Source organism: Andrographis paniculata, unplaced genomic scaffold (genome assembly GCF_009805555.1).
Source record: "Andrographis paniculata isolate CXL003 unplaced genomic scaffold, ASM980555v1 Contig36END, whole genome shotgun sequence".
In the NCBI taxonomy this organism is placed as follows: domain Eukaryota; kingdom Viridiplantae; phylum Streptophyta; class Magnoliopsida; order Lamiales; family Acanthaceae; genus Andrographis; species Andrographis paniculata.
Genome location: NW_026137569.1, coordinates 1,499,748 through 1,515,380, shown reverse-complemented (window position 1 = coordinate 1,515,380; position 15,633 = coordinate 1,499,748). Strand labels below are relative to the sequence as shown.

General features: G+C 35.1%; 2 protein-coding genes across 3 annotated transcripts; both read left to right on the top strand.

Annotated features, from left to right (window-relative positions):
* The first annotated feature begins 1,799 nt into the window (after positions 1 to 1,799).
* Positions 1,800 to 8,285, top strand: LOC127249801 (uncharacterized GPI-anchored protein At1g61900). 2 transcript variants are annotated; one of them, XM_051272803.1, is made up of 12 exons: positions 1,800 to 2,360; positions 2,528 to 3,402; positions 3,502 to 3,595; positions 4,907 to 5,182; positions 5,394 to 5,509; positions 6,046 to 6,228; positions 6,310 to 6,915; positions 7,014 to 7,262; positions 7,407 to 7,418; positions 7,508 to 7,651; positions 7,736 to 7,780; positions 7,947 to 8,285. In XM_051272803.1, the coding sequence occupies exons 5-12, from the start codon at positions 5,437 to 5,439 to the stop codon at positions 8,021 to 8,023; spliced, it is 1,389 nt and encodes a 462-aa protein (XP_051128760.1). In that variant the 5' UTR covers positions 1,800 to 2,360; positions 2,528 to 3,402; positions 3,502 to 3,595; positions 4,907 to 5,182; positions 5,394 to 5,436; the 3' UTR covers positions 8,024 to 8,285. The 2 variants fall into 2 exon arrangements, with proteins under 2 accessions (XP_051128760.1, XP_051128759.1); XM_051272802.1 differs by having other exon boundaries at positions 5,347 to 5,509.
* A 3,590-nt stretch (positions 8,286 to 11,875) lies between these two features.
* LOC127249998 (protein DETOXIFICATION 40-like) lies at positions 11,876 to 15,058 on the top strand. The gene is made up of 7 exons (XM_051273131.1): positions 11,876 to 12,271; positions 12,403 to 13,034; positions 13,222 to 13,278; positions 13,379 to 13,617; positions 14,465 to 14,583; positions 14,658 to 14,744; positions 14,823 to 15,058. Exons 1-7 carry the CDS (start codon positions 11,963 to 11,965, stop codon positions 14,886 to 14,888), a joined length of 1,509 nt encoding a protein of 502 aa, XP_051129088.1. The 5' UTR covers positions 11,876 to 11,962; the 3' UTR covers positions 14,889 to 15,058.
* The last annotated feature ends 575 nt before the right edge of the window (positions 15,059 to 15,633 follow it).

Below are 15,633 nucleotides of genomic sequence, written 5' to 3'. Positions count from 1 at the left end.
GCTAAAAAGTATACATATTTTTATTTTGGAACGTCCAATTACAAAATAAACATTTCATTAAATACCTTACTTTTTTTTTTCACAAATACCCTTACTTTACATCACATCATTACTTTTACACCAAAAAGCAAGAGCAAAAATGTCGTTACAGTACTTTTAACTACCTACTATAATTAAAATACTATTATTTCTTAAACATCACGCCAAAAGTAATTGTATACTTTATGAGTGGACGGAGGGAGTATTTCTCAATTTTAATTGGTATTAGGTTCGGTTGGGGATTTACCTAATGCGCACTTTCGACTAGCGATTGCGGATTCTCACGTCATTTAAAAAAAAAAAAACTATTCGATTTGTTAAAAGTTTACAGTGAGATCATGAGTTCAAATTTCGACGTCTTTAAGTCCCTGTCAGACATAGTTCGTCTAATATAACTTGTCTTATCGGACCTAATTTGCAGGCTATCAGGTTCAGCTGGAGATTTATCCAAAACGCACCCGAATAGTAGCAACTGCAAATTCTCACGTTATAATTCTAAGATATATATATATATATATATATGCCCCTTCTGTTGTAATTGAAAGTTTTTTTTTTATCATTTATCTCACTAAAAAATACTATATATTTTTATAATAGTAAAATAATTAGATATTAATAGTAATTTTTACATAAATTATAAATATATCATTATAAATATACATAAAGTATGAAGACAAAGTGAAAATACTATCTAACATAGTTCCACTTACAAATAAAATATTAGTAGTTTTTAATTTATTACAAAAACTTAAAATGATACACATTATGGAGTATATGTTTTAAATTGATTTACTATTAATGCAATATTTTCCATAAAAACCATTATTGATTTATTTATTTTCATAATTCAAAACTTGCATTTGACATTAATGGCATTAGATCTCCATTTTTGTTCAATTTGTGCCTGTAATTATTTTTTATATATTTGATTTTTTACATCATTATCAACACAAAATGTCATGTTTCAACCTTATTAATGATGCAAATAACGATGAAATGGAAATAACCCAACAATAAATATTTAAAAGAAATTGTGATTTTGTGAAAAATAATATTATATTTCGGACTGTGAATAAAATGTTCTATTTTATCCCTTGCAATTTTTTTTTTAATTTGTACTATATTTTGATATGATAATTAATATTTAAAGATAAATATTTAAAAATTAAATTGAACCCTTAGAGTTGGACAAAAATAATATTAAATTTGTTATGTTCATTTTAAATAATCCAACGAGTCAAATGAAAAAATTGTCTATGGATCATGCATGAAATTAAATAATATTTCTATTATATCGCATTTGATTATGCTACAATATTTTTATATTTACTCATGATATTTATACATTAAATTGGATTCGGATTTATTTAAAATGTATTCGAATTATAAATTATAAAAATAATAATAATAATAATAAACAAGACACATGTCCAATTCAATTAAAGGACAAACCTCAAGGGATGGTAAATGGTAAAGAAGTGAACTTGTGATTACGTGATTATTTTTATTATTTTTACTGAGCTTAATTTACAGACATTAAAAAATCTAACCAAAAAAAATATATATATTTTTACTTTCTTTTTTTACAACTCGAATCTGATTAAATAAATAAATATTTATATAATTGAAATATATTTAATTATAAGTTTGCATTAAAATATTCTAAAAAACAGATATCATGGCACGAATGAGACACAATATATAATGTGTGTGTATATATATATGCATAGAGTGATACATAGAGACACATTATACTGGGACAGAGAGAGAATAATATCACAAACGTACTCCAAGCAGCAGCGGCAGCACTGTCGCTCGCTGGCGTGTTGCTGTTCCCTTTTCGGCGAGGCGTTTCTGCTCCCTGCAGCGTTAGTGGACAAAATTCTCCCCCGACAACGCCACCTGGACCTGGACTGCTGAATCACATACACGCATATCGCGGAATTTTGCGAGCTGCTCTCATGCTCTGCGATAGTGTTTTGCGTGAGCGGTTTGCTTGTCGGTTACGGGATGGAATCCGAGGATTTCAAGCTGTAGCACTGATGTTTCCGGATGAACAGGCCGCGAGTTCTGATCGGTGGATGCGCGGCCGCGCTCGGACCGGGATTGGCGGTCGGAAGCGGTTGGAATTGGATGGAGGTCACGACGCACGGCCTGTTTTAGTGTGGAGACTGCGCGCCGCCGGAGATTCTGCTGGAGGAAGCGGAAGAGTTTCCGCCAGGAAGCTTGCGGCGTCGCTGTGGTGGTTGTGCGCGCCAACGAATGAAATTGGGGGAAGCGTGCGGCGAAGGTATGGCCTGTTTGGCCGACGCGATTTTGTGGTTAGTATTTGCCCTGTACTCGATTATTTTCATATTCAGTTCCAAACATGGCTCAATCCTGCATATTGTTAGTGTTTCTGGATACTTCTAGTTTGCTGAAAATTGAAATATGATTTGTTCCTTATCTGTGTGTTGTTCCTGATTTAATTGTCTATCTTCAATGCTAGTTATGTTCATCAATACCTAATACTAGAGTTGAGATGGAAGGACTCACGAAATTGGATCTATGTTGCTCAAAAACATACCATGGGAGGCTCAAAACAAGTTCACAGATTGCATCAATAGAATCTGCTAGACAGACTGAAAATGGATTTGTACCTAAGGAAGAATTGAGGAAACAGAACACTCACCTCATCAAGAGCTTCAACAAAGACATACCAACACGACATCTAAAGGTGATTTGTTCAATATTGAAGAATCTGGCAGATGATATCAAAATGGAAAGAACAAAATGCAGGAGGATGTACAATGTGAATTCCAAGCTTCTAACTAACATTGTCAACACAAATTCATCGATTGGGATGCTCACTTATCATCTTGAAAAAGAGAAAAGACTGAGAAAGCTATTGGAGAGTGCTTGTCATGAATTAGCTAAAGTAGCTGAAGCCAGCAGAGGTGAAACCACAGAGTTAAGGGATCGGCACGCACAATTTCAAAAGGAGGTCGAACGCGAGATTAAAATTATGCAAATAGTAGACGCTTATCGCGAAGAACGAGCGCAAATGAAGATAGTTGAAGCACAGATGATATTCGAAGATAAGAACTCAACAATGGATAACATCATAGAAGGCGCCGAATCATTTTTAAGGCCAAGTTTAGTTACAAAGAATGAAATCTCCAAAACAGATCCAACCTTAGCTAGTCAACAAACAAGATTACGCAAAGGTTGCTTCAATCAACGAAGAAATCCACACATTGTTCGAGCAATGAAAGGCCATATCGTGTGGCCCCGGGAAGTCCAAAGGCACGGCTCGGCTGCGAAGCACTTGGAGGCAAAGCTGGAGAGCCAGAGAATGCTGATGAGGAATGTACTCAAACAAAGGTGTGGAAAATTAAAATCTTGGAATCTTTTCAATTAATCAATCGAAATTACATTAGATGCAATGATGATCCAGACTAATCATTTGTGCTATATTGATAGGGGAGGATGAAGGTGGGGAAGCCTCCTTGATGGAGTTATTATTTCCAGGCGTGGCTCAAATTTTCCTCATGGTGACAAGAAAGATGTCTGAATGGTGAGTGCACTGTGTGGTGACATGCTGATTTGTTTGTTTCTTTTCTTTTGTGTCCCTTTTCATCAATTAGCATCATTTCTTTATGCCCCTTTCACCTATAATCAATTAATTAATTTAATTTAATTCATGTTAGAAAGTCAATGAATTATTACTGAGACAGAGAAAGGACTGAGAACAATTAGGTGAACAGTTGGTGATTCTTCTTTACAACTTTTTTGTGCAATCTGTTGGATTGCAAATTGACGGCCCAGATTGTTTGGATCATTGAAGCCCAATATGCTGGATTGAAGCCCGTTCACAGAATTTGGATTTAAAACAAATAACTTAAAAGAAAAAATCATTCGAAGAAGAATTATAGTGTAATTACACTAAACATTTATAGAATAGCAATTAAAATATAAACATATGATATAGAAATTATTATTATGTGTTGTTAATGTATATTTTACATATGTATTGTGTCAGCATGGCCGCACTGAGACTGACCTCTGTTTGTCCATTAAGTCTGTGCTCTATGGTACGATGATATTAGAAACATATATTGTACTCCATGTAATAAGAATTTTATTTTTAACTATTATTATTATGAAAGTCGATGATGTTATAGAATTTGAATCGTTTGATGTAATCTGTACAACTGTATTGTTTCATTACATGGTGTTAAACTCATTAATGGGAGAATAATAGAAATTAAACTCGTCGTCAAGGCAAACAAAATTAACAATACATAAATCAAATGGTCCCTTAGGTTATTAAGAGCTGTCTTTCTTATCTGGTGATCTGATCCTTAGTTTTGGGACCAAAGATCACAGGACTCGGGGGGTCCTACAACCAATCTCTTAATAATCACACATTATTATTGACAATAATCGTTGTTTGCTGTCGTGATTAAGCCTTCATTAGTAAGTCAACTGGTGGAATTTTGTGCCATAACCATTTCCAGAAGCTGTCGTACATTCACACAGCATATGAGTAATCATCAATTAAACCCCAAGAAAATTATTCCAAAGTCATTCCCCACTCGACCCCTTCAAGTAATTAAACCTTAAACTAATACATTATCCCAAATCAAATCTCAAAATTAAGACAAAAACAAACAGAAAGATCATATCGGTCAATTAATTCCTGGCCCCTCTGTTCTTTGCCATTATTACTTCTGGGCCACATTTCCATTGGATAAGGATGCAGAATTAAGGGATTTACAGACATTAGTCTTCAAAGAAACAAGAAAAAGATTTGTGATTCTGATTCATATCATATGCGCAGTTTAATTAAATTAAGGAATCTCCTTTTCTTGTTTATGTTTTGCAGCAAGTGAAGTAGACAGAGAGAGACGATGATGGTGAGTGCAGAAAGAAATTTCCACAAATCTGGAGGCGGAAGGGACGCTGATCACGTGCGGGGCATGTGCTTTGAGGTAGGAGCTGGGATGGGATGAGATGGAATCCACACGGGCATTGATGTCTGCCTGTAAACCCTTTCCCTAAGGCGGTTGGTTGAAGGCACAAAACAATGCGTAATTTCTCCGAGCTTCCACACCACACCATGGATCGAATCGCGGCTCCGCCATACAAATTTCTTCCCACGGTGGGGCCGCCGATTCACAACATTTGTCCAGCTATTCGTGATTACTGCTTTTGTCCCCACTTACTTAAGCACCTCATTCATGGCTGCCCTCTTTCTCTCTACCCCCATTTCCCCTGCTCAACCTTCTTCCCTTGGGTTTAATTTTTGTCTGATTTGATTCTAAGTCGCACTGATTCTGCACTGTCCGCTTGCATTGTCTCGCCATTGGTAGAATTCGCAGCAGCTTGGGAGAGAGAGAGAGAGAGCGTTGGGATATGATGAGAGGGGTGATTCGACAGAGTCGAGATCTTTATGCTGCCCTAATCGTAGTCCTGCTTCTTCTTCTCGGTGAGTATTTATTCCACTGGTTTGGTTTTGCGTTAATTTCTTATGCAGATTTCGAATTCAGTTTGTTCGGTAGGAGCCTCGAATTGATTGGTGCTCTGTGGTTTTTGTTTTGGATTGTTGGTAAACCGCCATTGATGATTTTGATGAATACAGTTTGCTCAGAATTGATTATTTCCCAATTACTTGTCGGCTTCTCTGTAGACGTGATTTTTCTTGTTCATGAAATGAGCTGCTTTGGATTCATATCATGGCTATGAATAGGAATATGATCAACATTATCTGTAGTTCTTGCTAAGTTCATCTTCGAATTTTGAACATGAGAGATTTTGAACCTTGTTTGAAATTCCATAGAGAATGAGAATGTCAGAATCTTCCAACACCCTAAGATAGAGAATTTGAGCTGATGCTAAGGATTTAGAATCTAACTGATGATCGAATATATTGCAAATGTCTTTAGAAAGCCATCTGTAGGATCTGACGATTTATTTTGTTTGATGCATTGTTGAATTTCTATGATCTGCATATTACTTGTGCAGGTGTTCAACAATGCTGTTGCAGCTTGTTGAGTTATTCCGAAAAGAGTTCTAAGCTAGCCGAGAGACGAGCAGACGTACTTTTACCCGACACTTCTCCAACATCTGCTCCTCAGCCATTTCTTCCTCTTCTCGCGCCATCTCCTTTGACGCCATTCGCCAACAGCACAATCCCCAAATTATCCGGTTTGTCCTGCTCACAACACATTTTCGAATTCCCGCAAGCTGTTTTGTCCTAATTAATTTGCTTGTCTTCCATTTATACAGGTCTCTGCGTGCTGAACTTTACGGTCCTATCAGACATGATGATCGTGACATCAACCGATTGTATGGCTGCATTCGCCCCTGTCTTAGCCAACGTAGTGTGCTGTCCGCAAGTGGAGGCCACACTCGCTGTTCTCATCGGTCAGTCGAGTAAATATACGAGCACGCTCGCTTTAAATGGATCGCTCGCAGCGCATTGTCTTTCAGACTTCGAACAGATTCTCGTCGGTCAAGGAGCCAACGATAGTCTTTCTCATATATGTTCTATTCGACCGGCAAATCTGACTGAAGGTTCTTGCCCAGTTAGCGACCTTGTAGAGTTTGAGAGCACGGTCGATTCTTCTAACCTTCTCGCCGCCTGTGAAAAGATCGACAGTGTAAACGAGTGTTGCGAACAGGTTTGTCAGAACGCTATATTGGATGCTGCAAGAAAGCTCGCTCAGAAAGCGTACAACCTTCTCACCCTCGACGGTTCCCTTGTGTTGTCCGATCATTCGAATAGGATTAATGACTGCAAAAGCGTCGTGCTTCGATGGCTTGGAAGTAGACTCGAGCCTTCGACTGCGAAAGAAGTTCTTCGTGGAGTATCTAGCTGCAGGATTAATAAAGGTGAACTGTGAATATTTCTTCAATTCCGAAAATCGGAGATTCTTCCTCGAAAATTAACCCTTTCTTTTTTTTTTTTTTTTGTCGTGATTGCTTTTCAGTTTGTCCGCTGAATTTTCCGAATGTGAGTCGCGTTATACACGACTGTGGTTCTGGAAATAACAGCAACGAAACAGCGTGTTGTAGTTCTATCGAGAGCTACGTCTCTCACCTCCAGAGGCAGAGTTTCGTCACCAACTTGCAAGCTCTAAACTGCGCCGCATCGCTCGGAGTTAAATTAAGGAAAGCGAACATTACAAAAAACGTCTACAGCCAATGCCGTATTAGCCTCAAGGACTTCTCCCTCCAAGGTTAGAATTACAGATTCTTCGACTGTTATTCAAATGTTAGTTTTGTAGTCGAAACAAATCCTGCCTACACTATACTGATGCTCGAATATTTACTTTTTTTGGCGCTGATCTGATCTTGCGATCTTCACTCCCGCCTTCCGGCAGTTGGTGCTCAGGGTAACTTATTAGCTCAATTAATTGATTCTCTAGTTTGTCGATCTCCACTCGCTGACTTGGGTATGTATTTTTATTTCTGCGATATTCAGAGTCGGGATGCCTCTTGCCTAGCTTGCCGTCAGATGTAGTGTTTGACAAATCGTCTGGCGTCAGCTTCCTGTGTGATTTAAATGACAACATTCCAGCCCCTTGGCCCGCCTCGTCTCAGTTGCCATCGTCGTCGTGCAACAAAAGTATGCGCTTTTTATTCTAATTATGTTCGATCTTTTTCAGATACTCCGACGGGTTTATTCACCGCAGATTGTTTTTAACTACAGCTGTGAAAATCCCCGCACTCCCTGCAGCAGCTTCCGGGCAAAGCAGTAAGTTTGCTTGTCGACTAATTCATTTTGTTCGCGCGCACCCTTACGACGTATACTTTGAAAAATCAATTTGTGTTGGCGAACATCGCTGTCGCTTAAAACTGTTTCATTGCGACAATTGTGATACTATTCATTCCCTCTTTTCGTATATATATATTTTTTTCAGGATTCGACAATGCCGGCACAATGTGTCGACTGTGTTTAATGATCTACGCGGCTGCGATTTTGATTTTTACCGCATAAGTGCAAATGAACGAAGCGTCTGAGAAATTACGTCGAGAATTCGATCGAATTTCATGCCGGAGAAGCTCCGATGAGGCTGCTGCTCCTGCATTTGGATATCGGCCTCAGCCATAGTCGGAAAAACGACTCATCTGGGCTTTCTGAAAGGTTAGTTCTTGTTCATGAATTTACCGTTAATGTGATATATATAGATACATATATATATATATATATACACGTGATTCTTCTGTGGTTTTGTAATAAGGGTTTTGGGTTTTTAGTTCTTCATTTGTAAAGAAGTTTATATATATATATATATATATATATATTTCTATGTGATTATTTAATGTGAAGTTGCAATTTGCAGTATGTACCATAGTTCAAAGCAATATATTATAATGTTGTGTTTGTTTGGGGTATTGTATTTCATTATTCTTTATATTTTTTCTCTCCAAAAACATCAAATCAAAATACTTATTTTTTATTTTTTATATTATATTAAAAATCAATTTTACATTCAAAATATCACATCAACACCTCTTTATATATCATATGTACTACTATTCAAATTCAAAATTTTTATTATTCAAATTCCAACTCAAAATTTAAACTCCAAACAAAGTATAACTAATTTCTCTTATTAAATTCTGATACAATTCTTTGGTGATTCTTTGTAAAATTATTCATTGTCGTAATCTGTTGCGTTTTTAAGCCAAAGATTACTCTCAGGTATCAATTACTCCTTCGTCCATTAGTGCAAAATTTTAGGTATTATATAATTAGTATTAATGAAAATAATTATGATTTCATAAAAATAATTATAGATTAAAATTAAGATAACTAAATAGTTGAATTAAAATTCTGAATTTTAAAATACGATTAAAGTGTATAATTTATTTTTAAAAAATGACAAATTATGTAAAACCAACGAACAAATTAAGTGGAAAAAAAACAGTATGAATGTATTTCCAATCTACTAATAACATTGCACTGTATCAGTCTTATCAATAATAATACATAAGTAGTCCCGTCATGGATAACTTGGATGTTTGGTTGTGTAGGGATAAATTCGTGATCGTGAGATTATCGGTTTAAACTCTGACGCTTATTAGATTCAGCCATCCCGTAATATAAGATTACGTGCGATAAATAAAATATAAAAATATTGAAGTTTAAACCCATAATTTCACGATTATTAATTCATAATGCAGACTGTATAAATAAATAGAGATAGATGAAGGTAAATGAGTAATTGAACTCTGACATACAAACTATGTCCCATACAGTTGTGACAATAATACTAGATGAAAAATGTAATTATTGAGAAGAGACGAAAAATATTATATTTTTAAATATATATATATTTGAAAAGAATATATATTTCATTTCAATTTATTATTATTATTATAGAAATACTTTTTAAAATATTATTATACTTCCTTGCCTGTCCCAATCCTCCTCCTTCTTCGTCATCTCCGGCCCAATGTCTGGTCAATTTAATCAAATTTGATTATATATATATATATATTCGAAAATACAATTAGGTAAATCTCCGATCAAATTTAATATCCTATAAATTAGATCCGACAAGTATATATTATTGTAATTATGTAGCATGTATATCACATATTTTACGTTAAAAATATTTTATAACCATTTTAAAAAATGGAATAAAAAGAAAATCAATAGTAATAGTAATAGGGTTGTCGTAAAAAAAAATCGCCATCGACGGCTTAATTGGAAAAGTCTGTCGGAATTGATTTAATCGTAGGGTTCCCCGGCCTCCTCAAGAAAGGATTCGGGCTACTCGCAATAACCGAAAAATTGATGAAAAAGAAGGTAAAATAAACAAGAACGAAGCTGAAAATTAAATTGAAATTAATCGAAGAAAGCTGTAAAAAAATCTGAAAAAATTACAAGAAAATAATGCAGAGAAAAATAAAAAAAAAAAAAAAAAAAAAAAGAAAAAGATTCATGATGAATGGTCGTCTTTTCTGCTCTCTTGGATCTTCTTTAAATAGTTTTTTTTTTAATTTATTTGAATAAGATTTTATCCCACTTTTTTTTTCCAACAACTCCAACAATTTTCTAACCACTTTGACCTTCTTGCCTCCGTTGGACTGCTTCCAAATCAAGTTGGACCTTCAATGATGAGCTAGACGGGTCAAAAGATCCGTCTGCTATTTTGGACCGTATATTGGGCCGCGAATGTCCTTGGACTTGGACTTGGACTGCACTGGGCCGACCCAATTAATTTTGGGTGTGTACAAGTAGAAACAATTGGTTTGTTTGTGTGAAGGTATCAACATCACTGCTTAGTGATGATGTTTTTATTTCCTTCTTTTGAGTTGAGCAATTTATTGTCATTAACTTTTATTGTTTGTCTTGCTTTCATTATATTTAAATAAATTACTAAAATTATATACGTAAATATTACTTCAAACATTTTTTTTTGCATTTCTTGTTTTTAATTTTAATTTAGTAAAATTTTAAAATTTTGTAACTTTTTATTAATTATATACTGCTTTTCCTAATTTACTCTTATAAATACAATTAAAATAGTTTATGCACAAAAAATAAGAATAATTTTTTTTAAAAAAAATCTAACAAACAATACAAATTAGAAACCTAGGTATGTTATAAATATTTACTTTATTATTCACGGTCTTCAAATCATTTTATTAAAAAATCAAATTTACAATTATCATCAGCCATACTTAAAAATTTTTTTATAGTAAAAATGATGAAAAACTAATACAAAAATATTATTTAATTTTTAGATAAATTATAAATATACTTACCCCCTCCGTACTGCTGATGACTCAATTTTCTTTTTGGTACGTCCTACAAAAGATAATCATTTTCATTTTTGGTAAGTTTATCAATCTTAAACATACTTAACAAATACAAATCAATTTAATTAAACTTCTAACATCTTACGAATAGGACCCACTCAAAACCCTTTTATTTCTATCTTTCTCCTCGATTAACAAAAATTTTTTATCTACTTTTAAAACTCCTCATTTTTTATAAAATTAATTTATAGTAATGATAAATAAGTAAATATATATTTTTATTAATTTGTATTATATAAAATTTTATTGGGTAGAAAATGATATCCATATTGCATATATTTTATTAAAATATAATTTTAAAGATATTTAAAATACCAAAAACACTACACATATAAAAAAATAATAAAATATTTTTATAACTTATTATTAATAACTTAATAGCCTAAGCTACCTAAAATACCGTATCCCTAACAAAATGGTTCATCTTTCACGGAACGGAGGGAGTATTATATATCAAATAAATTTATACATAAAGTAAAAAAATAAAATATGTCAATAAAATATTATTTTTTTAATTTATTACGAAATTCCAAATGATCTATTTGAATTGATATTATATTTTTTTCTCACAAAAAGTTAATATTCAAAATAATTTTTTATTATTATTAATACAAATTTCTCATCTCACACTAAAAAAATACGGCAAACTAAAATACTAAGCAAATACTTTATTCAGCAAAAAGGAAAATAATAAAAAGATTCTTAAAAAGTAGATATTGAAAATATTTTTTGGTGATGTCTTGAAAAAATATAAATTTGAATAATAAAAAAAATAATATATTATTTTTATTATATACATTTGTTTCTGAATTTTTATATTTAAAATAAACCATTATAGTATCACTTAATTAATCTTTTGTCACGCCAAAGTCCTCCGAGAGATTTATTTTGAATTTATAAATTTAAAATTGAGGTGGTATATATGAATTTTGAAATATAAGGTAAAATTTGAAATACTATATCCAAAAAAAAATACACCCTTAAAACTTTTTTCGCTGTATATATCAATATTTATTTAAGTTTGTATATTAATATTTATTATTATCTAAATTTTTTTATTAATATATATATTGCAGATCGGTTCTGATTGCAGGTGCAAGCCAACATGGAGAATTCGGAAAACGATAACCACCAGTCGCCGTCGTCCTCCGCCGTCGTCATCGAGCACTCCAGTTCGGAGCTCGAAAAGGTGCTTTGCGACGTGGATTTGCCATGCTTGAAGCGGTTCACGAAAGCTATGTGGATCGAGCTAAATCTCCTTTACAAACTCGCGGCGCCTGCGGTCATGACGTACTTGATAAACAACGCTATGTCCCTCTCCACTCGCATCTTCTGCGGTCATCTCGGGAATCTGGAGTTCGCCGCCGCCACTCTAGGCAACAGCGGCATCCAATTGTTCGCCTACGGCCTCCTCGTAAGTGGAGAACTGATATGTAATCAATATTGTCTATTCTGGTTTGATTCAATCTCGATGTTATTGAATTCAACTATGGACGGCGGCGTAGCCGGAGCTACTTCCGTGCTTTAATTTGCTTTTGATTTCAGTTAGGAATGGGGAGCGCCGTCGAAACGCTCTGCGGCCAGGCGTACGGCGCTCGTCGGCACGAAATGCTCGGCGTCTACCTGCAACGCGCCACCGTGGTGCTGCTGCTGTTCACTCTCCCAATCGTTGTGGTGTACGCGCTCTCGAGGCAGCTCCTCATCCTCATCGGCGAAGCTCCAGACGTGGCAACGCTCGCGGCGGTGTTCGTGTACGGCCTGATTCCGCAGGTGCTCGCGTACGCCGTGAACTTCCCGATACAGAAGTTTCTGCAGGCGCAGAGCATCGTGATCCCCAGCGCGTTGATCTCACTCGCCACGCTGGGAGTGCACTTGGTGGTAAGCTGGATTGCAGTTTATAGAGTAGGCTTGGGTCTGTTAGGCGCATCGCTCGTGCTCAGCCTATCGTGGTGGATTATCGTTTCCGCACAGTTTCTGTACATTGTGAAATCCCAACGGTGTAAGGACACGTGGACGGGGTTCCGATTGGAGGCTCTGTCCGGCCTTTGGGAATTTGTGAAATTATCCATCGCTTCGGCGGTGATGCTCTGCTTAGAGACATGGTACTTTCAGCTGCTCGTCTTGATTGTCGGATTGCTCGAAAATCCTGAGCTCGCATTGGATGCACTTTCCGTCTGGTAATTCTTTTGGCATCTCTCTCTCATGATATGGAATATTTAGATGCAGAATAAAGATAAGGTGAATTTGTTCTTATTGAGTTCACTGTGAATGTGAATTTCTCAATTGAAAAGCTAGTCTCAATAAGCAAGAATATATACTCCATTTCAAGATTTCGTGACGTTGAATGCTTTAATTTTTGTGCAGTATGTCGATTAACGGGTTACTGTTCATGGTGTCGGTCGGATTCAACGCTGCTGCTAGGTTTGTGCCTCCTAGATCCTCTGCTCTTTGGTAGATAATTAAAGAACATTGAAAGATAACTTATTATCAATTTGTGATTGGGCAAATTTGGTCTATACAGTGTGAGAGTGAGCAATGAGCTTGGCGCCGGACATCCGAAATCGGCGGCATTCTCCGTCGTGGTGGTGAACACTGTCTCCCTCTTGGTGGCGGTCCTTGTGGCCATGATCGTATTATCTCAGCGCCACGTCATAAGCTATATATTCACCGGCGGCGAGACGGTGGCCAACGCCGTGGCGGACCTAAGCCCCTTCTTGGCAGTCACTCTCACTCTGAATGGACTGCAACCAGTTTTATCAGGCAATTCTCTAAATTCATCTTCCACAAGTACATATATATTAATTATGTTTCGTGCTATTCCAATCTATTGAAAAAAAATAAAAAATGGTAACTTGTCCATCTCCATGTGCATATATATAACTCTAGTCTTTGTCTTGATCTTTAATCGAACAAACATCTGTGACGACAAATCTTGTGTTGTCATGGCTAATGTAGTGGGTGAAAACGAAAAGGGTTTTTTCCCGAACACCATGATCATATAAAGTTACGTGAGAAGCCCAAACTTCGTACTTTGATCTATGATTATTGATTCATTTAAATAAAGTTACATGATCAGGGTGCCACGGGCTATTTTTGGCTTATAGCCAACTACTCAGAACAAGTTGTGAGGTAAACAGCAAAAGGCTACAAATGATTTAATTAGTGGCACAGAGATTGGATCAATGCTAGAATAGAATTCTGTCAGATATGATGGAATAAATGTTGAATACTTTTTTGTATTATTGAGTCATCCATCAGACACCCTAAGATTAGACTATTGATTGAATAAATACCAAATTTTATACACCTCACGTTTTTATCAGCCGTTTTTTTGTTTTATTGAATGAATGAATATTAGCCCATCTGGTTATTGGGACGATTGGGGCTACTCCAAACAATATTCTTATAATACATGTTAAGATCAATAATGATGAGTACTATGTGTTAGATTATTGTTATTTGTTGTCAATTTATATGTCACATTTGTATTATGATCATAACTTACTGTGCATATATTTCATTCTTAAAGTATTAACTTACATATTGCATAACCCATAGTATCGTATCTTAGCAACTAATTGATAAGAACTTGATGAACATTTTGAAGGCGTCGCTGTGGGGTGCGGATGGCAAGCTTTCGTGGCATACGTTAACGTGGGATGTTACTACCTGGTCGGCATTCCCATAGGATGCCTTCTCGGCTTCAAATTCAACCTCGGCGTTAAGGTAAAGTAGCCCTTAACTCCTCAACTAAAATCCAATGATTCCAACCATATATATACATACATATATGATTGCAGGGAGTTTGGGCCGGCATGATTGGAGGAACCATAATGCAAACTTTAATTTTATTGTGGACAACTTATCGAACCGACTGGAATGCCGAGGTCTACTCTACATACATACATACATACATACATACACATTTCATTCAATTCTACAAATTTACACAATTTAATTTCCAGGTGGAGAAAGCAAAGAAGCGTTTGGAGAAATGGGAAGATCTTAAAGCCCCTCTTCTCAAGAACTAATAATTTTTAATCAACAAGTTTCCCACAAGCTATTTAAGGCAGGCAGGTAAAATGGCCAATTTCTTCTTCTAAAGCTTCACTATTGGATGTTGTTATTAGTTATTTATTTATGGCATTCATCCAACTTTACTAGAATTTCTGTTATTAATCTAGTCCATATTTGCTTCTTATATTATATCCCTATCAGCTCATTTAATAGCACACATCAATGAAGTGGGATTTCTTGAACATGGTTCTAAGCATCACAATATAATCATATAGCCAAATCAATAGCTTCGGTTAATTGTTTGTTCGTCACTTTCGACTAAAATCCCCCAACCGATCATCGATTATTGATCTATTCACCAGTACACATCATCGTCAAACAATTATATCATTGAGGAGCGTACAAGTTGTTAGGGAACGCCCTCTAAAACAACTACCAACATTACTTAATTGAGTAGTATTACTTGAGATTAACCAACATGAAATATAAATTAATAAATCATAAATATAAATCAAACAACATGAAATATATATTAATATAATATACAATATATGACAATAAGTCATACAAAACACGTATTGTCATGATCTCATGCCACGAGTAAAGTATGAGTGAACATATTGATAATTAATTCAAACTATATGAGTTTACATAACACATATTTATTGTATTAATTTAACCACAATTTTCTTTTCTGTATTCCAAATATAAATATATTTTTTTACAAAAATCAACATTCAATATCAAATATTATTTTTA